Source organism: Ambystoma mexicanum, chromosome 5p (genome assembly GCF_040938575.1).
Source record: "Ambystoma mexicanum isolate Mex_15411 chromosome 5p, UKY_AmexF1_1, whole genome shotgun sequence".
In the NCBI taxonomy this organism is placed as follows: domain Eukaryota; kingdom Metazoa; phylum Chordata; class Amphibia; order Caudata; family Ambystomatidae; genus Ambystoma; species Ambystoma mexicanum.
Window position 1 is genome coordinate 1199248353 of NC_090930.1, and position 27390 is coordinate 1199275742.

At 45.0% G+C, this 27390-nt stretch overlaps 1 protein-coding gene across 3 annotated transcripts in view; it reads right to left on the reverse strand.

Moving 5' to 3' along the window:
- PIGN (phosphatidylinositol glycan anchor biosynthesis class N) overlaps positions 1-27390 on the reverse strand; it is a 1975532-nt gene that overhangs the window by 859208 nt on the left and 1088934 nt on the right. For all 3 annotated transcript variants that reach the window (XM_069613664.1, XM_069613662.1, XM_069613663.1), the window contains 2 exons: positions 2891-2990; positions 2664-2756 (listed from right to left, as the gene is read on the reverse strand). In XM_069613664.1, coding sequence (XP_069469765.1) covers positions 2664-2756; positions 2891-2990 — 193 coding nt within the window. The remainder of the gene's footprint in view (positions 1-2663; positions 2757-2890; positions 2991-27390) is intronic.

Below are 27390 nucleotides of genomic sequence, written 5' to 3' on the forward strand. Positions count from 1 at the left end.
GATCTGGCCTTCTCCACCTTTCTTTAGTGGCCTGTCGGAGGAAAAGACCTCCAATAGGGAACTCTTGGGGTTTTCTACCCGCAGCTCTCGTCCCTTGGTCTGTCGCTCTGCTGCAGTAGGTTTGCCTTCATCCCGGAAGTTGTGCTCATACTCGTGTTCCGCCTTGTTCAGAGTGTGTATTGTGTTGCCTTTTATCCGTGTGAGAGCTAATAGGTATCAGGTGTATGCACTTGAAGGCAAGTGCCTGGCTTTGCCTGACCCGGTTAAAGGGACATGTCCAGTACGATGTATGGGAGTTAGTCTTGTTACTCTCAGTCACCCTTTTCCTCGGCCCAGTGTTTGTGTAAAAAGGGGGAGGGGAGTTGGGACCTCGGAGTATCCTAAACAATAGGATGGGGTAGACAAACAAAAAAGGGGGGAATATCGCGTCTCACCATTGGCTGCCTCACCCCCACTCCCCAAAGACCCCTCACCCAGGTGATACTCGCGCACTGGTCCACCCCCAAGGTCTGGATCCAAAGGTGATGGCCGTGCCCTGGCCACTTGAGAGAGAGACATCCTCTGGTTTCTCACACCTTACATGATGACAACACTTCTGGAGTCTCCCTGATAACGGCGGGTCCATGTAGGCTGCCAAAAAATCTCCCGGGTAACAAAAGGGATGTTCATAATGGATTCCTAACAAAGTCTTACGCCTGGTTGCAGATCATCTAGGGAGGGGTTACCTGGGATATATCATGCCTGCAGTGCACAACCCCCCTTCCCCCACAATTTTCCTGCTTTTCCCTGGTCAAAGAGTGACTGGGACTCGTTTGTCGGAGGCGTAGGGTACCTAGTACCAGCCTTTGGGGTCAATGTAAACCAGGACCAGTTGAACAAGCTAACCACTCTAGACCTTGCCGATGCCACCACTGCGTCCCTGTCAATGCTGTCCCGTGAACAACTGTCCATTTGCACGATGGTGCTCCAGAACCCTAAGGCCCTAGCCAGCATACTTGCCTACAAGGGGGGGGGGGCACCTGCATAGTTGTAAAAAGCAAATGCTGTACTTTAATACCTGATTACGCAAGCAACATCACCCACATTCACGATACAGTCACCCGCTTACACAGCAGCAAAGGGTCTGGCTAGTCCTTTGGGTCATGGATCATGGGGCTGTTGGGACTGCTAGGAGCATCCACTGGCCAGATTTTACTCCTAGGTGTGGTTATACACTTGGGGCTCTCCCGCTGCCCATGGTATGTAAATGTGCCTGCCAACGGATAATCAGCTTCTGCCCAGATGGCTCACCAACTGCTCAAGTAATGTACTGCCATGCGGAAGATACAACTGCTTCAATATGCCTGGATGTGAAATATGTGCAGTTCAAAACGTGTGGAATGAGACTGGTGTGAAGGTCTCATGGTATCCCTACATATTATCCCCACCAAAAATATCGCCATACATATGGTCGTTTGTCTCGCCATAGGCGATATTTTTTGGGAGGGGGTCATTTGTGGGAGCAGGGGTTGCGGGGGTGTCCCCCGCAGGGTCCATGGTTCAATATCACTGCAAAAATATGGCGATATTTTTGTATCGCAATATTTTACAGGGGATATTAACAAATGGAACCGGTCTCATAGGAGGGGAGAGTGGGGGGAAAGAAAATGAATAAAGCATGACCGAATAAGTACCCCCAAGCACCCCACCAATGTATAACCATATAATCTGTTTACCTTGCGCCATGTTAAGCCAGTGCTCATATCCGCACAATGCAATGTACTGAGCGCCACTGCGCATGCCACTGATCAAGAAGCGTCTGGTTCACTACTAAAGAAAACTCGCCTTCACTGTTCACATGTCTAATGTATATCCTTTTAGGCATAGATAAGCAGCTTTTATGGGCTCTCCCCTTTTAATCTGTGGCGGACTTAGCAGGCGGATGTCATCATATTAGAAGGCATCTCGCCTGCCTCGATGCGAGATGCAAGGCTGAAGGAAGTATAGTTGCCCTGAAGAAATGTGCTACACTGAGCTGCTTACTGATAACACTAATGAGGGGTGCCGACTGCAGCTGGCATCAAAACAATGTACATGAAGGGCTTTGTCTCAGTCAGCAATAAAGGTCAAAGGTGTGACATTGCCAAAAGACTAATACCTCCCCATTCCATTGGAACCCATGAAATCCTGGGAGTATAAATAACCTGGATTCAGGAGGGAGGTTCACTTGGCCTGCAGTCTTAGATTGCCGTTGGTCTTTCGTTTGCTTACTGCTTCAACCAATAAAGTGTTCATCAACCCACCAGAATCAAGTGGGCTTTATTTTCCACGACAGCTGTAATGCAGTGGTTTCGGGCCCTATACAACATTTGTCCCTGGTTTTCCCCTTGTCGCGACTCATCCCATAATGGACAATGGGAGGAAAACATTTAAATCCCCTACACAATCCACTAAACCACACTGCTGCAATAAAATCATAACACCACTTAAAAAGCAGGTAGAATTAAGTAATGCGATCTAGACACCAAAACAAATAATACATGGAAAATGCCTAAGAATGAGCAGGCTGAAATTGCTCAGACACTATTTTCTAAACAATTATTAGGAGTTTGTCAGACACATTCATTACCAATCACAATACACACTTTTTAGATGAAAAACAGTTAAAAAGAAATGAGCCATACCTTATGGTGGGTGTTGAGTCCTGTAGTAAAAGGCCAGCCGGCAAATGCAACAAGACCTGCAGTTAGCATGTAGCGATAAAAGAAGCTGAGGACCTTGTCGAAGAAGGCACAGTGAAAAACGTTTGGGAATAGCAGGTAAAAAAAGTGAAAAGAAAGGGGAAAAGTTAATATGAAATCACTTTGTTCTTTGTCAAGAATAAAGGCTGGCTTCATGGGCCGTCACTTACCAAAATTTCAACTCCTAGAGCCAACAGGAGTGAGAGTGATATGGTATAACGCAGGGAAAAGGTCTGCAAATATTTGATGAGATCCCCAATAAGCGTAGACCTAGAAGATTGTAAAAAGATGATTTCAGAGTCATGAATTTTAAGAGGGTATGATAGAACTGACAGTAATTTCCAGCGAGATGTGGCCCACAGTATTTAGTCATGATGAGTGGTGCATTTGACTCTCTGCTTCTGCACTTGTCAGAGCACTCTTCTCCAATAGGGATATTAATTGACAAGCACAACTGCAGACACAAGCTGTGCTAAATGCATATTTCGGTTTTAAAAAGAAATCAAATGTTTTAAGATACCCTTTGTAGAAAACCTATCTCTTCCTGCCAATTCCTGCATGGTACTAAGCACTGCGATACAAGCAGTGAATTATCAGCTGGATCCCAGTTTCCTATTCAGAGTAATGACAGTGCACATCAATGGCAAGAAAACAAGTTCAAGAGAAGGAGAATTTATTTTCGAAACCTTCAGCAATTAACATGGAACAGCTCACAATAAATAGTGCCAAAGGGAAACTGATGTAAAACTAATGGTTGCAAGTTGCTAATACTGTTTTTATGATCATTGAGAAACCACGATTATCAATGATTATTCTATGGTCATTCACGAAGATCATTGTCCATGATATTGAGCATGGTTGACAGAGGTCCACATTCCTGTCCAGTGAAAATTCTTGCAACATGCACTATAAACATAGAGGTGCTAGCCTGAGTCTCCAGCCAACCCTCTGAAAGAAGTTAAGAGAGATTCTAGTGTAACAAACAAAAGAAAATGAGAAATTATAAAACTGGGATTCTTGAAGGAAGAACCAATAATATGACATTTTTTCATTTGGCACAAGTTACTGCCTTGTGAGCAGCAACACGTTGAAAACATCTTGAGCAAGTGCTGCAGGCAAGCAAGACGAAAACGCAGCTATGAATAGATGTTTAATGAATTAAATAAAAGGTAATGTCTTTACCGATTCACTGCTTAGGTGCATCTGCAGGCTTCACAACAGAACGAGACGGAAGCAAACCAGACAAACAAACATTTATCTGTTGACAAGAGATGTCCTCAAGAATACAGCATCTCTTGTAGAATGTTCACGATTTTTTTTATTAAGGTTTCTGCAAAGGGGCTCTCTTATGGCTGTCCCTCTTTCTCTCGTCTCCCATGGGCTTCTCCCTCCCAAGTCCAGGCGTCCCTAAACCCCAGGGTTGTTACTAGAGATTGGTAATCCCTACTGTCTACAAGCTGACTTGCTGGTTGGGGTGGCATGAAGGCAAACACCTTTTCTATTTGACTCCCTCTGGAAATGCCTAGATGGATCCTATCCAGGGGTCCCAACACAGTGATCATTAAGACTCGGGTAAGTGCCTTCCAATTCTCCAGGCTTCACTTGCCCTTTCCTCTCACGCCATTTTACTCACTCTAAGATTCTCTGTCTCCTTTCCCTTCCTTCTTTCTCCTTCCTGCTTTACCTCCCACCGTCTTTCCCCTCTATCTCTGTCACCCTCCCTTTTCTGCCCCCTCCGATGTTCCTCTCTCTCTATTGTTATCTCCACCCTGCAATCTTATTCCTTCTACTCACTACTACACTCTACTCACACTAATATCACCTCCTCCCAATCTGCTACAACTACACTCTGCTCCCCTTCACTAAACTACACCCACACTTTCTCACATATTCACCTTGCTTTCATTTTCTCAGTCCCCCTTCTCATTAATGCTCAATCACATTCTCCTACACTCTGCCTTAATTTCACTTTCCTTATATGCACTCTCACACTCAAGTGCTACTTTCTCTCAGCAACCAATATCTCCCCTTGCACACGCTATCTGTGATTCTGCTCCGCACTCCGCCATACTGTCCTTCCTCTGTCTGGTCTCTCGGTTCCCCTTCTCCTTCCTTGACCTCACCCGTACAACCCACACTGCCCTGGTCACTCTACCCCCTTTTATCCTCCCTTGCCCCTCTATTAGCTCCCTCCATCAGTGGGTTCCCCAGGCCAACCGCTGGATTCCTTTTCTCCAGGAGCCGAGTTACAATCACCACAAGACATTTAACAGGCTGAAGCCCCACCCCTTTGCGTGCCTGGGTCCACCGGTATCTAGAAATGGCAGCCTGCTGCAAACAGAGGCATTTATACAGTAGAGTTCATGTTAGTATTATGTGGCACACCTCTATTGCCAGTGTAATCTGCAGAGTGTTCTTCAGCCACTTTATTTGTCTCTGCCTCTCACATGGATGAGCTACAGACTCTGGTCCTTACCAGATCTGCTCAGGGTTTTCCAGATGTGTACGATTAGCAAGCAAGGGTATTTACTGGACAGATGGCCGAGTGCATATTTGCTGGGCAATGATCAAGTTCACAAGTGCTATTAGAGCTTTGGTTGGTAGTACTGATAGATAGATTTCTGGTAGGTAGTTCTGCTGAATACATTCCCAGATAGGTGTGAATAGCAAAATAAGTGCTAGACGTCTATTTCTGCTCATGGATTTCCAGATGAGTAGGAGCAAGCATGTGCAGTTCTTGGACTGATATCGTAGTGCAAAGTGCATGGCATTGATCAAGCTCATAGGTGCTATTAGTGCTTGGGTTACGAGTCTAGCACAATCGGTCCAGATACATGGAGATAGATATCTCTAGGCCTCAGAGCGTACAGTATTCCTGGCGGAAGAAGGCAATGACTCACTTCCGTCATGTACATAGGTGCTACTACGATTGGGATTTCAAGTCTGGGGCAAACGCTCCAGATAGTGGGAGTAGATATCGTCTGGACTAATAGTCTAAAAAGGGCGCATATTGAGCATGTTACCATGCCATTTCTTGGTTGTGGCAGTAAGTCGAGTGGTTAGGGCATTCCCTTATGTGTTTTTAGGCAGGTTTTCAATGCCCTCCAGAAAACCATGTAGTCTTCGCTGTGTCCAATGCAGGGAGGCAGTGAGTTCCACAAAGTTGGCACCAGGGCGGAGTACCTTCCATTCTTGGCTGAAATGGAGGTGGGGGCTACTAGGAGGAGGTCAGTGCTTGACCTTAGGGTGCGTACTGGGTAGTAAGGCATAAACTTTTTATGTAGGAATTTGGGGTCTGCTCTGTGCACCACACGGTGTGAAATACATAGGAATTTAAGGTGGCCCTGCCTCCAATTGGCAGCCAGTGTAGGGTGCAGAGAGCTGGTGAGATGTGGACTCTTCGTCCCAATGTGAGATGCATTGGGACAGTGAATGGACAGTGATCACACAGATCATAAGATCTTTATAGTTAAAATGCGGGGAAGTTTTGAGTGTAGATGTGGAATTTATGATTAGAGTCAAGAGTTCTTCTCTTTTAATGGGTAGTTTTAACTTCCTATTGTTACATTACAAACTGTTAAGCACATTATGTTGCCTAATGTCATGGTTCCAAAGTTTAGTTTAACCATAAAGGTTTTGCCAAGGGGGCGTGAGTAATGTCAAGGAGGCCTTGTGTTAATTGTTATATTAGTGGTCTGTATGTGCACATAGCCATAGGGGTGTTTGCCAAGGGGGCCTTATTGTTTAGCACAAGCAGTGACTTGTATGAACGCAAATAGAGCCACAGGGACGTTGCCAAGGGGGTATCCCTACATATTATCCCCAAAAAAATATCGCCGTACATAAGTTCGTCTGTCTCGCCATCGGCAATATTTTTGGGGGGGGGATAATTTGTGTGAACAGAGGTTACAAGGGTGTCCCCCGCACATTTAAAAATAATGCAGAGGTTGCGGGGGTGTCCCCCGCAGGGTCCATGGCTCACTATCGCCGCAAAAATATGGCAATATTTTTGTATCGCGATATTTCTGCGGGGATATTAACACATGGAACCGCCAAGGGGGCATTGTGTGAGGTATTAGATTTGTGGTTTTCAATAAATGAGACTATTGTAGCCAATAGGGCTTGCCATGGGGGCATTATTGTATCATTATTCATATATTATGCAATGAGGCATTATTGTATCGACTAGGAGACTTGAATGAGCACATAAGGGGTTGCCATAACATAGTTTTGTGTACCTCACTGTGACTTGTAGGGCACAAGGCCTAGTGTAGCCACGATGACTTAGCAGTTGTATTTGCTTATGGTCAAAAAAAGATCGCAATCTCTGTGTGTAACCTACCCCCCAGGCTAGGGTTTGCAGCATGCAGTGGAGATGTGGTCTGCGGGTTAATTCACTGCATGTGATGGTTGATGTTAGCTGTCATGCCATTTTGTTCGAGTGGTACAGGATATTTCAGGTGAGTACTGTCTGCTGGCTCTTTGCAGCGACCGTTGTGGGGTGATACTTTTTTGATGGAGGCACTTCCCATTCCCCAGGCACTTGGTTTAGTCCTGGAGATCAGGCCAGTTTTCAGGGGCAGGTGCTGTCTGTGCGCTCTGTTGTGGCGGCAGATAGGGGGGATGCAACCTTTTGTTGGGGGCCATTTCTCGAACTCCAGGTGCTTTCGTTAGTACCGGAGGTCAGGAATTCTGCAAATAATTGGGGTGTAGAGATTGTCTGCATTATTTGTTTTAGTGTTGGGGTGCAATCTAGTGACGAAGTAAATTGGGCGAGATGCATAGGAAGTTGATTTGTAGGGCATCTCATTAGTCGAGCATGTTTTCCTAGTATGTTACGATGCATCCTTCTAATGTCATGTTGTATGGTCTTGCTACTGCAGGATTGTTTCAATTTTTTCTCTTTTGTTATGTGGACTGCTTTGTTGTTTTCCTTGTGTTCTGTGTCAGTATTTTCCTTCTGTGAATCTGATATTGTGTGGGAGGAGAAGTAGTATTAAGTCTCCCTGTCGTATCCTTTTGTAAGTCAAATGAAGTTTACTTGTGTATGTCAAATAGAGTGTGTGTAGTTCCTCCTTATTTATCTATGTTAAAAGGAGCATTGGGAGCAGTTATGTTACTTAGGGGAGTGAGTACAGTTAATGTCATTGATTAATTATCTTGTGTGATTAAAGGGGTTTGGAGCATTGAAATATTGTTAACACGATGAAGGTGTGTTATTCTATTGCATTGCGCTGTTTGAAATGTTTTACATTTGGCATCACCATTCCTGGAAGGTGTGTAGTGGCGAGTGGCCAGGGAATGAGGTCATGTGTATGTCACTGTTGGAATGTAGAAGGCTTGACTGTCAGAGTTCTACTATTGGCGGTTGGATGTTGGAGTGATTTGATAAGAGGTGACTAGCCTGGGTGGTGGTGGCGGTGTTCTCAGGGAAGGTCTCATCTGAAGATCTCTACATTTTACCACAGAGTGGAACCTGTCAGGAATGAAGATGATCACACACTCACCTCATGCATCAGCCTGTTCTCTGTGATCTTCCTGCACAAGAGGTCCGTCCATGCCCACAGGGCGCCCACAATACATTTCCCTCCCTGCTTCCTGTTGTTGTGCCGAGGAGCACAGGTGAGGGACTACTCTAAAAAGAAATCGAGAGTAAAAAAAAGAAAACCCTGTTTGTGTGCTTTCTGCTGAATCCAGAGATATCACCACTCCCTTCCTGGGGAAATTCTCTTCCCATATGCCAGGGGGAGGGCAGGTGCAACCTGATTCTGACACTGGGTTTGGCTGTCCGAGGGAGGGTCATATGGGGGGGTTGGAGGGGACCCTCATGAGAGGGAGAGAGGCTGGTTGCAAGACATGCAGTACCAACCTTTCCACTCTGGGTATGACCCCTCTCCCCCCAGGTTCACAAACTGTCATGGCTTATTATGGTATTGTACCATCCACCATCTTATACTGACATCAGGGTTCCTTCTGCCAAATTATACCAAAGTACTGAGATGAGAAAGAAGACTAAGTCATGAAGATTTCTAGAACCAGGAAACCTACACTGCGTGGTAGTTGTTGGCGGGAGCTACACAGTAGCGGAACACTTAAATACCAGTCAGCTGTGCGAATGGAGGGGAGAGAGATGCAGCAGAGAGAACCTTGCTTCAAGTGAAGCCGGTCGGAAGGTGGAAAGCAAGCAGTGTGCTGCCCGATGCTGAAAGGCTGCTGCAAACGCTGTTATGAGGAAGCTGAGAAACCAGAGGTCTGCCGTAGAGGACAACGCAAGACTGTCAGGAGACGCATGAGACCAGGCAAGAATGTTCTGAGACACTGGCAAGCAACAGCAATCGAAGGATGACTCGAAGAACACCGGAGCAGCTAAAAAAAAAGGGAAAGGCGGGACACAGGGGCACTTCGGGGCAAATAACGCACACATTGGTGAAAGTTAAGGAGTCTGCTAAAGCAGGCAGAAAGCCCTGTTATAACGATTGAAAGTAACGAACGAGAAGGTGGAGGGTCGCTGACTCAATTGATGAAATGGGCATGGACAAGGCTGTGGCCTAGTAAATTGTTCAAGTCTGAAACCCATCTACACATCATACAGTGTGAAAAGTCCTGGCAGGAGAGTAAACCGGGCACTGTACGAGTTTGGCACCCGGACCCAAATATATGTGTGGAGCATTGTGAAGGCGAGTCTGGAGACCCGCACCTGAAAGGAAAAGTCACTTGCAGGAGATTGTACCAGGCACTTGCCTGATGGTAATCTGAGGATCTGCCCTCGAAAGGAAAAGTAAATATTGTGAAGTCCTGGCAGGAGAGGAAACCAGGCCAAACTGAATGTGACGGAAATATTGTGAAGTTCTAGCAGAAGAGCAAACCAGGCAAAAGTGAATGCAAGTCTGGTGACATGCATCTCAATTCAAGAGTGTGAAATCTAGGGGAAGGGAACTATACATACTGAGTGGAATAGATGTCAAAGAACTTTGGAGCAAGTCAAGGGGTGAGGCAAGAACCCTTGAGTGAGGATCATACCCCCCTGATTGGAAAGTTGTCTTTTGCCGAGGAAAAGAACTGTGGTAGAGAGCTGAAGAGAAGATGACTACTAGAGGGAAGGGAATACCCTCCCCCATCGTTCTGAGAGCTGTGAAACCTTGGGGAACTTCAATTATTTGTTCTTTTGTGCACCTTTTGGAACTTTATGTTGGAACATTAAAGAAGACGACAGATGGCCAGTTGAAAGACTTTATCCCTTTGCACTTTTTCTTAAGTTTAGCTTGTGAGGGTCAGGATAGAATTTTGGACACAGTACGGAGAACTCTATTTTTGGACGTTCTGACACTGACATCCTTTAGTTTCACTGAGGCAGGGAAACCACTCATAGTGTTAGGGCAGGATAGGTCTTTATCCTACCTTTCTTTAACTTTAATATAAGTCCATAGCAGCCATTACAATGTCTCTGTCCAAGTCTTACTCCTGATTCATTACAGCACATGAGTGCTGCATACATGTGTGTATCGTGGGGCTGTGTGTGTATGTGTTTTGTGTGTGAATTTGTATATATGCATGGAAGGGAGATGTGGCGAGTCAGATTTAGGAGGCCAAGAGGTCATGGCAAAACTTGTGTTTTATTTAACAAAGAGAAGAAGGCCTGTTCTTCCCTTATCTCTAATGTTTATCTTGGCCTGATCTAAAAAGAAAAAGAATAAATGGTGCTTGTCAGTAAGCCTTACAAACGTAACAAAGTCCTCTGTCCCAAAGCCTAAACTAATATAAGTTCTTATCGTACCACTAATCAAAAGGACTAACAAAATTGACCAGAACAGGTCTCAAAGGGTTTTCCTTCCCAATAGCTGAAATGGCTGCTGGCTTCTGACCCCCACCCAAATGTCTGTCTGCATAACTCCAGGCCTGTGCCTGGTTGGATGTTTCAGAGTTCCAATAAGAATGCAGTAGGTCTTTCTCATTTTCTCATATAACAATCTTTGACGATAGCTATCAATTCATGATTACTACATCCTAGAGTATAGCTTCTCTCAATCAACCTTGGAGTTGTATGTTTTTCTCCCCTCCTTCTTGTATTGCTATTTTCACCCCTTTTTGGAATTTGGACACTCTCGTCCTGCCATCGATTATTGTGTCCCTTACTTCTGGGTCGTTTGGCTTTCACCCTGCCTAAGGTTCTCTGGTCTCTCACTCCGCCGTGGGGTTTCTTTACCCGATGTTGGGTCTGTCACCTGCCGTGCGGTTTTGCTCGGCCTCTCCACCCTGCTTGCAGGAAACACTGTGTACCTTCTTTGTTGTGGTGGCATTCCTCAGAGGAGGTGGTCTCCTCGGTTGTCACTGAACTACAGTTTGACCTCTTCCTGGGCTCCCCTTGTCGGTTCATGGCATTAGCCTACTCTTCAGCCGAATACTCAGTGGTTCGTCGGCTAAATGGACTACAGCCATTAGTCAACCACTCCAGCTTGGCTGGTGCTTCTCCTTTCATTCGGTGGAGCCTGGCTGGCTCCAGATCGTTTTTTGGAGAGAGCAGCATCGCATGGGCTCCTTGACTCCTCCATGCAAGACGTCTTCTTTGTCGAGCTGCTTCCTGACTTTGCCCTCCAGCAGGATGTCCCCCCTTGCAGCTAGCTCTGCAGGACTTCCTCTTCCCTTTCCTTGCCTTCTGGTATTGTTCCTGCATTGTCTTTATGTTTCAAGCTGAAACAAGATTGAGTGATCTGTCAATTCTGTGTTTCTCGTAATGAGGGTCTGATAAAAGGGTTCCAAAACCACTGCAGCCATTTCTAAAGGGTCATATATATAATTATACTGGCCAATCCCATATAGCCAACAAACACCTGGGACGTTTCACATGAGGAAGGATGAATAAAATCCCTTTCTAGGGATTCATTGTCCCCCAAGAGGGAGTTACCCCCTGTGAGATCACACTTTCCCTGGTGCCCTTGGGGGTGTTAAGCCTAGCAGGCTCACCGCCCTAGTCCCAAAGCGGGTGGTTCTTCCTTGGGCAGAAGGGACAAAGTCCCTGGATTTGTCAAAGAGGGTAAACTGGGGTCCTTCATGAGCACCATCTCAATGGTGACCTTTGTTACAGTGCAATCTAGTCATATATTTTTGGCACTGGTTGGATACTAAAGTTAGCAAACATTAATGATTTGAGCATTAGATTCCCTGTATTAACTGGTGTATGAAATGGTTTCTTCTGAGTTCCGCTCGTCACATTGTTTTTCTCAGGGGTATTCGTGTCTTTCAACTGTTAGGTCTCTGAGTCCTCCCCATACCGGCCCTACTAAGACGTGGTCCGCCAGGGATAGATCTATTTGCTAGTTCTGCTAAGGGGGCAAAAGCCTCCTTCACGGAAGGCATTGGAAACCATGATGGACTTATAAGTACAAGTCAGTTGTGCAGCATCATGACATAGCAGCAGGGAAGAGGTTGTGATTCCGTCTTCTTCCTTGCTGTCTGGAAGTTTCAGACATTTCTTCCTGCTGGCAACAGCACGCCAGCAGGACAATACAATGCAGGGAAGCTGGTGCTGAACCCAGAAGCATGAAGACACAAGAGGATGCGTCTTCACCACATATCTCACCTCCGAGCTACTTCATTTTAGGCTGGCTCTGTAGTTCCAGATGACTCTGTAAGGACATCTTCAACCAAAAAAGATTGCCAGACCAACACTAAGTAGCCATTCCCTTTCACTCCAAGCAAGGATTCAGGTTCTGGGATTCTGGCTCTGACTGCAGTAACTAGGGACTCAAAGAGTGAGATTTTCCTACTGGCAGCAAGAAGTAGTGACACTGGCATCCTGTGACTGATAACATGCCCCCCAGAGTAGCATTTCAAGACTACAATAGTGGTTCACGCTAGTCAAGGGGCATTTTCAGGTGAGTTTTGTAAGGGAACCAGAGAGGAGTTGTCGGCAATTACTGGGTACACATTTTTGTCTTATGTCTATCCTTCGGTAGCTTCTGTGTCATGATGCCATTTGTTTGTAGTAGAGGTAAAGCGCCCCTGCCTCGTGAATGGGTGCTCCATCCCCATTCATCAGCCATTCTTCGGCGATTGGTGGTAATTTATCCACAGGAGTATGATGCATCTCTTCCAGGTATCCGACTAAGTCTGCATTCTGCCTGACACTAACTTGAATATCCCAATGTATATCAGAAGCCCTCTTTTTATACTCCTATTGCAAACATGAATTACGATTTCCCGACAGAATTGGCTGCGGCTGCCGCAGTTCCTTTTGAAATTATGTACACACTGTCAGAACCCGCAGTGATGGTGTTACGAGATTATCTTAACCAAAGTCTCTTTAACAGCTTGATCGCTTCCTCAGTCATTTACAGGGGCCTCCCTCTTTTATTGTCCTTCCATTGATTACAGAGGGGTAACCAGTACACTGTTAATGACTGATGGGCATTTTATTTTATTTTCAATATCATCATCATCATTATTATGTTAATTTTCGGAAATGCAAATTACACTTCATAAAAACAATACAAAATACACAGTACAATTCAAATATATTACAATAAGGATAACATTTATTATATATATATTCTCTTTTCATGTCATACTTCTAAGCATAGGTTTCCTCAGGTGAAGTGCTGATTTTAAGTATGCAAGCAGGGACCAACCCACGCAAGGTGAGTCAGCCCACAATAAATATATTGGAGCAGGCCGATATTGCACAAATTAATTTTCCGCAATAAGGGCTGTAGGACAGAACTTCTCACTTCCACAGTTGCAGGACAGAAAAATACCAATTGTGCAAGGTCCTCATGTGGCGCATCCCACAGAGGGCAAGACCGGTTGGCATCCCCCCAGACCAAGCAACCACCATTGCCCGTAATGGGATACAATCAAACAGAGCCCTAGTTATGAGAACACGGTTTGTTACAAATTCTTCCCACAGCAAATATTTCTCAACGCCAGGCGACGTGATGGTCATTAGCCCTCTGTTCTTGGGTTTTAGCAGCTCCACGCTTTCTCTATTAGTACTCACATGCTCATAGAAACGGGCAGTCCACAATTGTATCTCATCTTGGGAGAGCACATTGCGGGCGGGAACAGATGTGTGATATTAATTGCCCTCAATGGTTTCATAACATGGCACAACCATGGGACCTTACCACCAGAATCTTTAGCAATCATAGAGGTAATCAGGTCATGAGTAAGAATAGCTCTTTCATTGCCCCAAAACCTACACCAATGCAGGCCAGGCTGCAAGGAAACCACATCCCCGATTGGCCTACAGCCCAGTTCCATGTATACTCCAAAATGTGGAGCCAACAATAGCAGGCCCAACAGTTTCTTAAAATAATGATTCTCCACTATTTGAACAGCGTTAACATTAGCGTAGCCCCACAAATCCTTAGCAAATCTAGCCACCAAGGCTGCATTGCCTTTATACAGTTTGAGCAGTAAGCCAATTAAACATGGTCATAGCTCTGGTAACCCCACCCAGAGCCTGTTTGAACCGCACAGCCTGTTTTGTTATATGGGCAGTGGCACAGAAGCTGGTTAGAAATCTGACCCCTAAGTAGTCGAAATGATCGACCCTGGGGATCACACTGCTCTTAACTTGCATGGCCGTGAATTTGACCATGTGCCTTCCATTCCAACAGTCCATCACCGCAGACTTTGCTGCATTTACCACTAGATCCAACCCGTCCATAAAAACAGCATAGTCAGAAATGAGGGACTGCAGAGCTCTCGGGGTACGCACCATCAGGACAGATTCATCTGCGTATACAAGAACAGGGAGAGACCGACCACCTATTCTAGGTACATCAGAAGAAGAGTTTAGGAGGTGTTTGAGGCCATTAATATGCAAGCAGAAAAGGAGAGGCACCAGGACACAGCCCTGGCACACTCCAAGTGGAGCTGCGAAAAAAAATTGTACAGTGTCAATTGGTGCCACTCCTAACACTCACCCGTGTGGAATCATGCAGTCTAGCCAAAAGACTCACCAAAGCCGGAGGGCAATTCATGGACTTGAGCACATCCCACAACTTGGCACGGTGCACCTTGTCGAAATCCATGCTCAGGTTCATGAATGGCAAATAAATAGGCTCTTCCCTTACATAAAGCGAGTGTGCGGTTACCAGATACAGATTAAGGACCTGCTTTGCTGTGCCCAACCCTGCCCGAAATCCCAGCTGGACCTGAGAGAGAACCCCATTACTCATAACCCATTCCTCCAGGCGGGCCAAAATGGCACGACACAGGATTTAAAAAAGAGAGTCTAATAGCGATATATGTCTATAGGATGCACAAGATGGCCGGGTCCCCTTTTTGTAGATCGGCTGAATGATCACGCTAGACCATGAGGGGTTATTACCCCTCCCGCACAGATAGCATTAAATCCCTGGGCCAATACAGGGGACCAAACATGAGGGGCCATGATAAACAAATCTGTTGGGACATTATCTGGACCCAGAGCTCGGCTACAACATCTGCAACCTATAGCTTTCTTAATCTCATCCACGGAGAAAACCATACTTTTCTCATCGCCACCCACAGCCAGGCACCAGGCATGGACCGGCCTTTAGAGCAATAGGCCCAGTGACCAACGAAAACAGGAATGCTGGTGTGGGGCAGTTTTTTTGCTCGAAGTGGGACACTTTTTGGCAAATTCGTGCCAGTTTGTTGAGTCAATTCACTCTGCGGCTAGTAGCTTTGGTCAGTGTTGCAGAATAAATATTCTTTAAAATGCACAATTTCACCAGTCTTTAGCAAAAACCTCCCCCCTTGGTTACTATTCAAACAGTGTCACAAAAGGATTGAATTACCATTTGCAACTGTGGGACACTTTTTCATTGGTGCCCGAGACAATTTTATGGCCCAGTCCGACCCTGCCAGGCACCCTGGGTTGCCCGCAGTAGCAGGCCCATAGTGTCAGCCCCCGACAGGCAATATATAAGGAGGAAACATCCTCCAGCCAAGTCTTATCAGGCACATTACTGACCGGGATATCCAAGTTATATTTATATAAGGGACCACACTGGGCAATCACGCAAAAACGTTTGGTATCATTGTCCCTGGAAGCACCGACCCAGGCATCCGCCTCAATGGCCCTTTTCCTGGTAGCCAGAACCCTCTTATAACGAGACCTGGCACTAATAATAGCATTTTAAGAGCTCCCTGGGCAGCTAAGAATGAAAAGAAGATTTGATGTGGCTTTAGTACACTCCGAGTCAAACCAGCCCACCCTTGCCATCCCCTTTCGCTTACCAGCGACACAGGAGAATACAGAGGAAAGCTAGGTCAATAATAAGCCAAACACTTCTGAAATATTTGCATGATCCAAAGTCCCTGACAGCAGCTTCGCCAATTCATGTGTGCTGGATTGGATTGCCCTTTTAATTAAATCCTCCTGCATGTCATGTTTCCATTTAAGTCTTCGTCGTGAGGCATTCAGAGACACATCCAGAGGATACACCTGGCTAGACAAAACAGCTCTTGTTGCCAAACGAATACCAAACTTAATGGGGAAGTGGTCACTACAGATGTTGTCTACCACACCAAACCTTACTAAGTGATCCTGGAACTGGGACACATAAATAATCAATCATGGAACTTCTCACTGAGGATGACAAGGTTACCCTACCTGGGATGTCTGCACTAAATTGTCTGTTCACTCTGCGCATTACCTCTTATCTAGGTTATTCTAGAATCCACTGAATTTGACAAAATGTTGTAGGGAGCCAGCACTACTATGACCCAGGTGTAACAATTCTCCTGGCCGGATTGGGGTAGGTTTTGCATATCACACTTCCAGTCTACTGTGACAACACCTGCTGCCTGACCTCATGTGTGTGGGGAAGGATGAATATTGGAACACTTTGTTGTGCAGAGCCCAGAGGTGGTATCTGAAGTACACTTCCTTGTCAACCCCTGTGAAAAGTTGCCTGGCAATGGTATGTAATGCATGGCTTTTTTGATTTGTATTAAATAATAAAAGGATGCAGGTAATTCCATTTCAGAAAACGTGGTCAGCTAACCAGACCATTTTTCATAAAGCTAAATGCCAAAAACAGAGTGATCTGTGTGCCTTACTGCAGCAGAATTCTGATCTACAGCACCTGCTCTGCAGTAGCACAGAGCAGGTTCAAAGGTTACAGGTGCCCTCTTGACAGGTGGGGTGACAACAGAGTCACTTCAGCACATTGCTTGCACTTAAAGCTGCACCTCTTTTCCAAAACCAACACAATTATTAGTAATTACTATCCTGGTGGCAGTTTAATCTTTAAACATAAGGCATACCCGAGTTGAGGTATCAGGGCTGGTTATCCACATAATTACTAACCTGCCTCTGACAAGGCAGCAGGACATGAGACTGAAAAACTCTGATTCTCTTTTGATCCTTTATGAGGTAAGGTAACACCTTTTTCCAGCAAGGCAGACCCTCGGCAGGAGCTGGCGTGGGAAATATGAATCAAAGGGCACCACCTATACAAAAGAACTAGCCTTACACCAGGTTGTTGCATACCAAATGGCTTTTGATGCTATGGGTCTGAGAAGGGGGCAAGGTTAGTGTAGACAGAGGGAGCTTAGCCAGTTGGAGAAAGATTTCACCATCTTGTTTCTCTCTGTACATCTCCTTCCTTCTGATCTCCTCCACTTCTTTTAGCACAGAGCCTCTTGGTTATAATGCACAAAGGCCACTTGTCACAAGGACAGGGATTTGACCCCTTAAAGCAGGCATGTTTTTGTCCAATCACCTGAGGACTTCTTCCTATAAAAGATGGGGGTCTCCCACACCTTCATTGATTTATTCTGAGACTTTCAAGACTTAAAGAAGAATTTTTTTGGATGCTGCTTGGAGAGCAGTCCTTTCCAGAATCCTCCAGTTGTGAGGTGAAGGAAGAGGAAAGCTCTGCTCCCAAACCATCATCACAGCACTTTGGATGCGACTTGTTGCTGAAGCAAGACCTGCCTATCCCAGTCATACCGGTACCTAGGACCTCCGTGGAGGTAAAGGACTTCTGCAGGTTTTTGCCAGCTTGATCGATGTTGGGAGCGCCCAGAAGAAGCCAAGCAGCTAGTCTCCTGCGTTCTCCTGCTTCGAAGACCGTCAAACCATCCTTCAGCACTGTTTGGAGCACCCTGGCCTACGGTGCTACCTTTGGCACTCTTCGAACATCTTCAAACTATGGTGCTGCCTGTCGAGCCAGCTCACCGCTGCATCGTGCCAAATGAGTCCATTGCCGGCTCAAATAAAGAAGCACATTGCTGCAACCACCACACTAGTGCTGCTCTTCAAACTGCTAGCCCCGTCGTCGCAGACCCAGTCAACAGTCGAACAGGCCCTGGTGGCAATGCAATGTGACCTTCGAACGCTGCATCGAACAACCTTGTCTTAATCTGCGCATCCTGTCACCTGTATCTTCACTGTCGAAACATCCCTCGAATATTGAACCAACCCTGGTGGCCTTCATGATCTGCATTCTGTGACCGCTGCATCCAATCGCAGTGATCATCAGGGTGTTTCAGATTTGATGCTGGCTCCCTGTTTGGAAACAGTGACCCCCGCATTAGAGTCTGGTGCAACCGCTCACACAGAGCTAAGAAACCTGGTTTGACTCATAACTGCCCCGCCCTCCCCATCCAGGTCCAGCTTTGGGCCTGTGACAAATCTGGGGAATCAGTCGCTTTTCAGTGGGCGCCTTTCCCTTGAGGCTAGGGAGGTGAGCCCACTACACAATACCCTCACTAGGGGTAGAAGCAAGCGGGACCTTACCGGGAGAGACTCCCCCCCCCATGGGGACAAGGACTCCCATTCCGCAGAGGAACTCCCTAAGTTCCTCACTCTATGACCATCAATAACACTAAGGCTTCTGAAGGGCCAAGAAGATCAAGCCACTGTTTGTTACTGTGTTATAAGACCCAAGGGTCCACCTGAAGAAGGTCGTTGAACTGGTTACACAGGATGGGAAGCAACTGTTCCTAGAACACCTGGTAAAATTCAAGAGAAGATCCTCTGTACCCATCTCTTTTCCCAGTCTAAGCTGACTCCTCGCCAATTTCACATACAAAAATCTTCTCACACTTTTCAGTGGCAGCCCTGCTAATCGGTCGGGAGAGTAAATCTCATTAAATTATCTTCCATCTCATGAGTGCTTAGGTGTCCCCTTTCAGTATATGTTTTAAGAAAATATCCTTGAAATTAAGCACCGATTTCTTCATTATTTTTCACTGCCACATTTCAGTCACATACCACAGCACTAATGAACATCCTTTCCTGCAACCCTTTCAATATATAGGCACTAAGCCTGCCTTCTTGTGCCTCCACTGCCAGTATTTCTGATTAGTATAAAATATCCTTCTTTCAGCCACACTGTTTCCATTTCCCTGCTTCTTTCAATAGAGTTGGAAGATGCCGAAAACTTCTGAGATGAATGCAAGACCTGCTCTGCCTCACTCGACTAGCTCACACTTTATCTTCTAATGTAACTATTCGGCTAAAGTGCTCACCACTGGTAACTGACTTGAAGGCATCTCAAACCAAATGGAAGTCCATAGACTCCAGATTACTATCAAAATATTCATTAATAAGAAGAGCCAGGGAGGTTACATACTACTTACTCTATATAACTCAGACATACATCCCGGGTCACAGTATCATAATACCCTGTTTGTCCCGCCCTCTTGTTTTGCTACACCACCTTGCTTACACTCTCTCCACCTATGTTCCACCCAGCTACCCTTTCTGCCTATCACTTTGTCTCCCTATACTACTCCAGCAGCCTACAGTCTGGTATCAACTCTATGGGGAGGTCAGGGGGTTTACAATTGCACACCCACGGACAAGGACTCAGAGCTTTAAGACCACTAGTGTGGTTTCTCATGCAGTACAAAAGCCAAATAACATAACAGCATATACAAGTCTTTAGGGCCCTCCACCAGGACCCTTTTCTACCTTGTGCTATACACATGCTCAGGGCTGTTTTGGTGTGATGCAAGATATCTATTTCATGCATTTTTTTACTGAAGTCCTTACAAACCAACTATTAGAGACAACTAAGTAGTCAATGAAGAAGTGGGAATTAGTAGTAGAAGTAGTACTCCTTTTCCATTGGGTGTTGCCCCCTTCATATATATATAAGCACCCCACAAGCTGGACCTGAAGGAATCTGGAATTGGATTACCTATCCAAGTGCCCATCCTCCACAGAATGAAAGTCTCCTCTTGGGATCACCTTGCCCCCCCCTTCCGTTGTCACAGATGATGAGAGAACCTTTTGAAGAAGGGTCTGCTCACCGCTGATGGCCATAAACGGACCCCTTGATACAGTCCATATTTATAATAGAAATTTAAACAAGGATGTATCTCCTAGAGTAATACAAAAGTAGTCTATCATTGATCACTTAACCACATATTGCATACGCTTCCCCAGCAAATTATATGCTCCCTTGTACTTGCTTTCATAACAGGTGGGGATCTCAGCTCTTTAGAAATGATTAATTTAATATGCCTTATTTCATTTCAGTAAAAGGATCTGCTGTATTAACATAATGTCAGCCGTTACTCCACAATGTTTAGAATATCATTCTACTCTTGCAAGGGCTGTTTATCCCTTTCACATTCCAAGTGACAAACCTCATTATTTTTCTTCCTTAGGGTAGCCTACATTTTGCAAACTGGCATTAGTCTTTGAAAACCTTCAACTTTTGGTTTTGCTTTAGTCACCCCGAGTGGGACGGGTATGCCCAGACGTGGGTCCCGAACCTGCTGGGCCCAAGCTACTGCTCACTGATGACGCCCAACAAGGCTGAAACATGTCTGGGGGTGCTTGTGGTCTCGTGCAGAAGGGATGTGACCTAGCAGTTCAGGATGGACTGCCCCTTTTTGGGGTGGGACCAAGCTTGATTTGCATATGGTCTTTCTCCTTCTGTAATGGTTTTCGCAGGCTGAAAAACGATGGTCTGGAGGGTTGCCCAGAGATGTGTCTGTGGTTATGATTTGTTCAAAACCTTTCAGCCATCAGCTTTTGGAAGAGTGACATCAGAAGAGGGACGACTATCTCAAGTTGCTTTCAAGCAGCCAGGCAGTGAAGTAAAAGGTGGCATTTTTTGTAATCATTCTCTAAAATGTTTAGACACCTGATTTCCCTTGTGATCCTGTTCGTCACCCCAATTAAATACACATGGTAAATCTTCCCGACCCTGTACATGCCCAGTGAAACTGAGTTCTGCTGGTAGTATTAGGGCTACTACTGGGAATAGTGCTACTAATAGAACTATTACTAATACTACCACCACTCGCATGGCTACTTCTGCACCAAGTATTATTATTATTGTTCATTCTCCCACATTCTCCCACTATGACTGGTCCTGCGATAACTACCACTACTATTGTTAGTAATAAAATACAATTTCTACCACTTTTGGTTATCCAACTTCCACGAGCACTTACAGCATTACTACTACAAGTACTATACTACTACAAGTACTACTATGACTAGTATCAGCACCAGTATATGTAGTATAATCTTAAGTATCAATAGCATTCAGTGTGTCAATGGTAGTATTGGCCTTAATATCAGCGCTAAACAAAACAGAACCAGGTGTAGTACCATTAGCATTTGTATTAATGGTAATGCTATTACTAGTAGAAATATTGATAGTAGGCCCAGTACTAGCCGAAACAATGGTGGTGCTAGTAGTGGTAGCACAGGGATTTGCACTAAAACTACTGCTCACAGCGCTGAAACCAGTATTAAGTGCAGATATGGTAGTAGTTACATCAATAGAGATGGCAATAATACTTAAACCAAGAGTACCGGTAGTAGTAGCTCTAGAGATATTGATAGTAGTAGTGCCCAGAAGAACAACTGTGGTCTTATTATGAGTGTAATAGTTGTAGTAGTGTAAGTTGGATGGTACTAGTTGCTTAAATCCTAGTCTGCGGGTAATCATAGTATGGGGGAAATGTTTTACAAGGTATGTTTGACTAGGAGAAATGGGGCAAGATTGCCAAGGGTATGTCTATGGGATGAAGGAAAGGATAACAAAAATATAGAAATAAGGCTGCAAAGCGTGAGGGGCTGGATCACCAGGAATTGGAGACTATGGAAGAAGAAAGTATTAGCATAAAGGTAAACGTGTTGTTGCAAGTAAAATAAATGATATGCATGTTTGCTGTTGCTATGGATTTCCTCTTCTCCCTTTATCTCACTTCACATTTCTGAGGCTAAAGGCAGTTCACAAAATGGAAACCAGCCTAAGGCATAACAAGTTTCATAAACTAGTTAAAAGTAAAAAAAGGCAATTTTTTTCTAGGAAACCCCCACACATTACAACTTTACACAAATATGGAAAACATGGTTTATTTTTGTAAAAACAAGAGCCCCTGTTTAATATTGCCTAAAAATGTCAACTCCTTAGACAAAGTCTGCAACATGAACAAAGAGGGATTGTTATAAAGCAAACATTTGGCTGTCAACTTTATAGTCACACCTAGCTGCAGGAACTGAAACCCTTGTTATATTGCTCTCTAATCACATTGTGTTTGTCATTTGAAGAAAATTCATTCTATGCATGTTTTCCAGTTTAATACAGTGTTCCAAAAACTATAAATCATAATTAATTGCACATTTACTACAGACTTTTATTTTTCATGTCACTGTAAATAACAGGTGCTACTATTACACAATCCAATAGACCTCATCTGACCTTTGGAAGATAAAAGGTTGAGTTGGACAACCCTGCTTGCACTCAAACCGGTGACCTGCAAGTTGCACATACTTTTAAGCAGTGAGGGCTTAACTCCTCTGCTATCTGACCAGCCTGCCTCCTTTCAGATGTTACCTGTCCAAAAAAAACGAATGACCAAATCCATAACTTAAATGCATTTATGGTGAGAAAAGGCTTTTGGGTATCAGTGCATTTAAGCCAGATTGCAAGGCAGTACATCACATTTAGCACTGTAGCATTAAAGACCCATCTAAGAACGTTTTAGCTGGTTTCAAATGGACACCATACATTCTTTATCCCGGATTCACCAAGACTGAGTCTAAAGCAGATAAGGAGATATCTTCGAGTATCGCGGATTTACTACAGCCATCTTTTAACATTCACAAACTCTTGGGCTGGAGTGATTATCTAGAAGCCTGGAGCATACTTACATGTGCAAATGGAATTCACATAGAAAATGCACAGGTGCAATGTGAAGATGCTCCAAGTTTCTGGACTTTGGTGGGGGGTTTTGAGAATATGGTCCAAGATACTGTAAGGAAAGCATGGTATCAAAAGTAGAACAGAATTCAGCAATGGTTGGGAGATATACGAAGGTGGGGAATAGCAGAATTGGATATCCTGCAACGTACTCAAAACCCAATGTTGGAAGAGGGTGTGGTGGTGGATTGGAGCCAGTTGTTAAATGAACTGCAATCTTTGCCAGATTTGAAACCCACCTGAGTAAGCGAGACACCATGCAAGGGAGAAAAGAGACACAGAGCTGAGCGAAGGGCGAGATGAATGAAAAGAATGAAATCAGGAGACGACCTGCCTTTGTCATGGTTGGGAGGGTAATTGAGGGGCTTCTTGGGGTTTTGTATTATATACCAGGCTCTGTAAAAAATAATCATACTTTGAATTTCTGCTTTGTACATAAGTAACAAAAGGAAAATAAACATAAAAGAGTTGAATAAAAAGACGTTAAAAAAAGCAGTAAGACAGACACAAGTGAACACACTTCAAGGGTGTTTTATTGAACTTCAAAAAGGGTTTAAAAAACACCTAAATAATCTTAAATCTAAAGATGGGAGCAAGCTACAACCATCAAATAATAGTAACGCAGTCCTAGTGGTGTCTTATTGCCAATCCTTACCTCTAAATACAAATAGTGTGGGAAACAAGGTTATGTAAAGGAAAGACATGTTAAAAAAATGATATTCAGGATTTCATACGTACTCAATTTCCCAGGTGATTCACTATTCACCTTGGATCCCCCTCAGACAGGCTCAATGCCATTTTGACACAGTGTTCAATAAGGCTCCCTGCGCCGGGCTCGGGGCAATTTAATTCACTCTAACACAAACTTGCTTTAACACAAAGCTTTCAATTGATCTCCCTTGTTTGGGCTCGGACCAACTTTCAAACTTGCTTTAACCCAAAGCTTTCAATTAATATCCCTTGTTCGGGCCTCTGACCAACTTTATCTACTTTGACATCAACTTTCTTGGCTGTATCAACATCGAAGACTTTCGATTGCGCACAGGATTTTGCTTGACCTGTCGCAGGACTACTTCGATGCACAGTTCTTTGCCACTCTTTCACCTTTGTCAACTCTCAGTTGGATACCTTCGAGACCTTCAAATGAGCATACACGCAGTGCTGGCCCACTCTGTCAAAGGTATTGTATCTTGGTTTCAGGGTTCAATCACTTGTCTGTTGTTCAATTTTACTTGTGTGGGATATCACATGCGTTTCATACACTGTTCGCTTCAGCGATCACCATACAATGCTATCACTTGCAACCTTGGATTCAACACAGACCGGTCTGGTATCCATCGCCTCAACTCACCGGCTGTGAGTGTTTATTACACTGGCACTGCTTTGTTGTAGGAGCCAAGTGCAGTACCACGACAGCAGGCGATTCTCCCCACCTTAATTATCGACGCGGGGGGGGCCCGGATACCTCCGACACACTATGCAGGATTTTTCAGTCTGGTTTTCTGGTCATATGCTTTCTATTCTCGAGGTTTTGTGAAAGTACGGTTCCTTGTCGAAAAGGTCAAGGGCACTTCCCTCCTTGCGATCCCCTTCCGGTTCGCAGTCTTTCAGCTTGTGTTAAACTGCCATCTTGGAACTGCTGTTTACTCGTGTGCTTTGCCTCGCTCAGAGTGTGCTCTGGAGGTAACCATAGATTTATGTGTTCCTTATGTCCTGTGGAGGGTTCTTGGTAAATGGTAGGTTCATGGAGTTCTGTCTCCTTCCAATCCCATATTGGAGAGGTTTGGGAGTAACAGTTAGACTGCCAGTAGTTTTGAGGTATACATTCCCTATGGGCAGTTGGGGATTCCTGAAAAAGAGTGGAGAATGCGGGCAGGACCATTCCCACAATCACTTCTTCAAGGAGCCCAGGAATGATGGCTGATGATACCAGGCATGACTCGCCCCTGATATTAATATACACGGGTATTTTAGGGTATATTTCGTTATCCATGTGTACACATGTAACTTTAACTAGGGTGGCATTCTCGAGGTCCGTTGTGACCAAGTCAACCCTTATGGCAGTTTGTTTGCTACCTGAGCCAATTGATGCTTTTACTCGTTTACCATTTACCCAGGCCTTTTCATGGGTGAAGTCAGCAATGGACTGACACAAACATATGCCAAAGTTTTCCAGATCTTCTTTGGGTTCTTCCCACGCTTCCCCTTTTAGACAGCCTATTTCCATGGGTTCTTCCTTTACATTTTTTGGACAGAGCCTGGCTAAATGGCCGGTTTTTCTATATGAAAAGCAGATAGGAAGAGATGGTTTGCTTCCCTTAGGTTCTTCTCTTTTACTTTCCTCTCTACTTTTAGGGTCTGGTCTTTTAACTTCCATTCTTTCTTTTGGTATCCATTCCATGGTTTTATAGGATCCTCCTCCTCTATCTAATACCTTGGGGTGGGGCCGGTGAGTAGGTTTTTGATGTTTCCGTTCCTCACCTCAGTGTACCGAGTGGAAGTGTTAGGCTGCATCCGAATGGTTTTGGGCAGTCTCAATTGCCTTTGCTAGGGTAGGTCAATTTAGTTGTAATACTGCCTTTTGCAAAAAAGTGGGTAAAGAATTAGTGACTTGTTCTAAAGTAATCATTTCCAACAATCCTTCCATTGTTTTATTCTTAATCCAAAGAGCGATTGTGTTTTTAATTTGTTCTCCCATTTCAAGGGGGGTTTCTCCAGGATTTAATCTAATGGCCCTTAACTTTTGCTGATAAAAGTCACAGGTTTGGTCTACTCTTTTCAACAGCCCTTCTTTTATAGATATAAAGGTGGCTCGGTGGGCAAGATTAAGTAGCTGGTAGGCAGTCTGTGGCTCACCTTTCAGCAGAGGTCACAGATACCATTTCTTTAGATTTTCTTCCTATCCCAATTGCTTAGCTAATCATTCGAAAATCAGAAAGAAGTTACCTAGATCTTCGCCCTTTAGGTATGGCTAAAGTATCCCTTGAGGTAGCGGGGGTCTTGCTTGTAACTCCACCAATTTTTTCAAGTTCTCTTGCTGTCTAGTTTCAGCCTGAATTTGATGGGTGGCCAACTGGGCCATGACAGCTGCCATGTCGGCCATTTCTTCCGGTGGGGTAGGGGGGTTCCTTCTGTAGTTCTTTCTGAATCGGAAAAGAAACCGGTCTCGACTCCTTCTGATAGAGTTTCAAAGTCATCAGACCCCACAGAGTCTGCTTCAGCCGAAGGGAAAGTCTTAGATAGATTGGTCCCTAAATCTGATGGACCAGGGACTGACGATAACTTGGTACTGAAAAGAAAAGTTTCGGGACAAGGGGGATATAGGTCACTAGGTCTATTGAAGTTATAGGTTGGCAGTGTTTTCAATATTATTCGATCCCACTGTTGGATGTTATAGTGGGATAGTGGCAGGGTATCGAATAACAACTGGGTTTTAAAAAACAAATCTTGTTGACCAGTTGGGCATGCAGCTGAGAGACACAGTCAGAGTCAAGGAGTTTGACAATTCTATTTTCCCCTTCTGGTGGTACAACGATTATCAGCATGGATTCTCAATTTTTATCAATGTAATCAAATCCCACATTTGACACCACATATAAGGAAGGCATGGTATCAAGAGTAAGACAGACACAAGTGACCACAGTTCAAGGGTGTTTATTGAACTTCAAAAAGGGTTTGAAAAATGCCTATCTAATCCTAAATCTAAAGATGGGAGCAAGCTGCGACCATCAAATAATAGTAACACAGTCCTAGTGACGAGGGGCATGGCTGAAGCCCATGCAGTGAGCTGTGAGCTAACAGAGCTCCTCTGGAGATCCTACATTGATCCTGATATCTGACAATACTCAATAACCTACAACACAAGCAACAACACCAGCCTGTGGGGGAAATCAATGCCCTGCTCTGAGACGTTGGTCCGATTGAAATCAGAGGGTTAATGCTGGAGAACGAGCATCTTGAAGATTGGCCCGGCAGGATCAAAGATGGCGGCTGAAGCTACGCAGCGCAGAGGAGAGGCAGGAGGAGCAGCAAAGTCATTGCTCTAACCGGAGCACACCAAGAGGCGGCTGAGCTGAAACCTATTCCTGGTACACCTGCAACTGGGCGCTGCAACGGACAGCGATCGACCAGCCCATACAGACTTTATGCTCAGGGCTGCAGGGTTTTCTGTGCCAGGATCTGTGCGGGGCTCCGACGGGGAGACTGACAGGCTGGTGAGAGAGGACTTAGGATGGCAGTGGCAACGAGCGACACGTGCTGGGAGGTCAGCTTGGGGCTTGACTAAGCTGAGTGTCGGGGCGGGACCTGACAAGGAGTCGAGAGATCTACAATATGACTGACGCCGGTGAAGCAACTTGGATGGGAGCGGGACTGCCCGCCCTGCATGTGAGAAATCGCTCCATCGCAGCGGGTGCAGCGGGGGTCTGAAAACCTTGGAGGCAAAGGGATCTTGACTGGGTGGGATTTGTGCGCTACCCCCTGTGAACAACTTTGCAAACCGC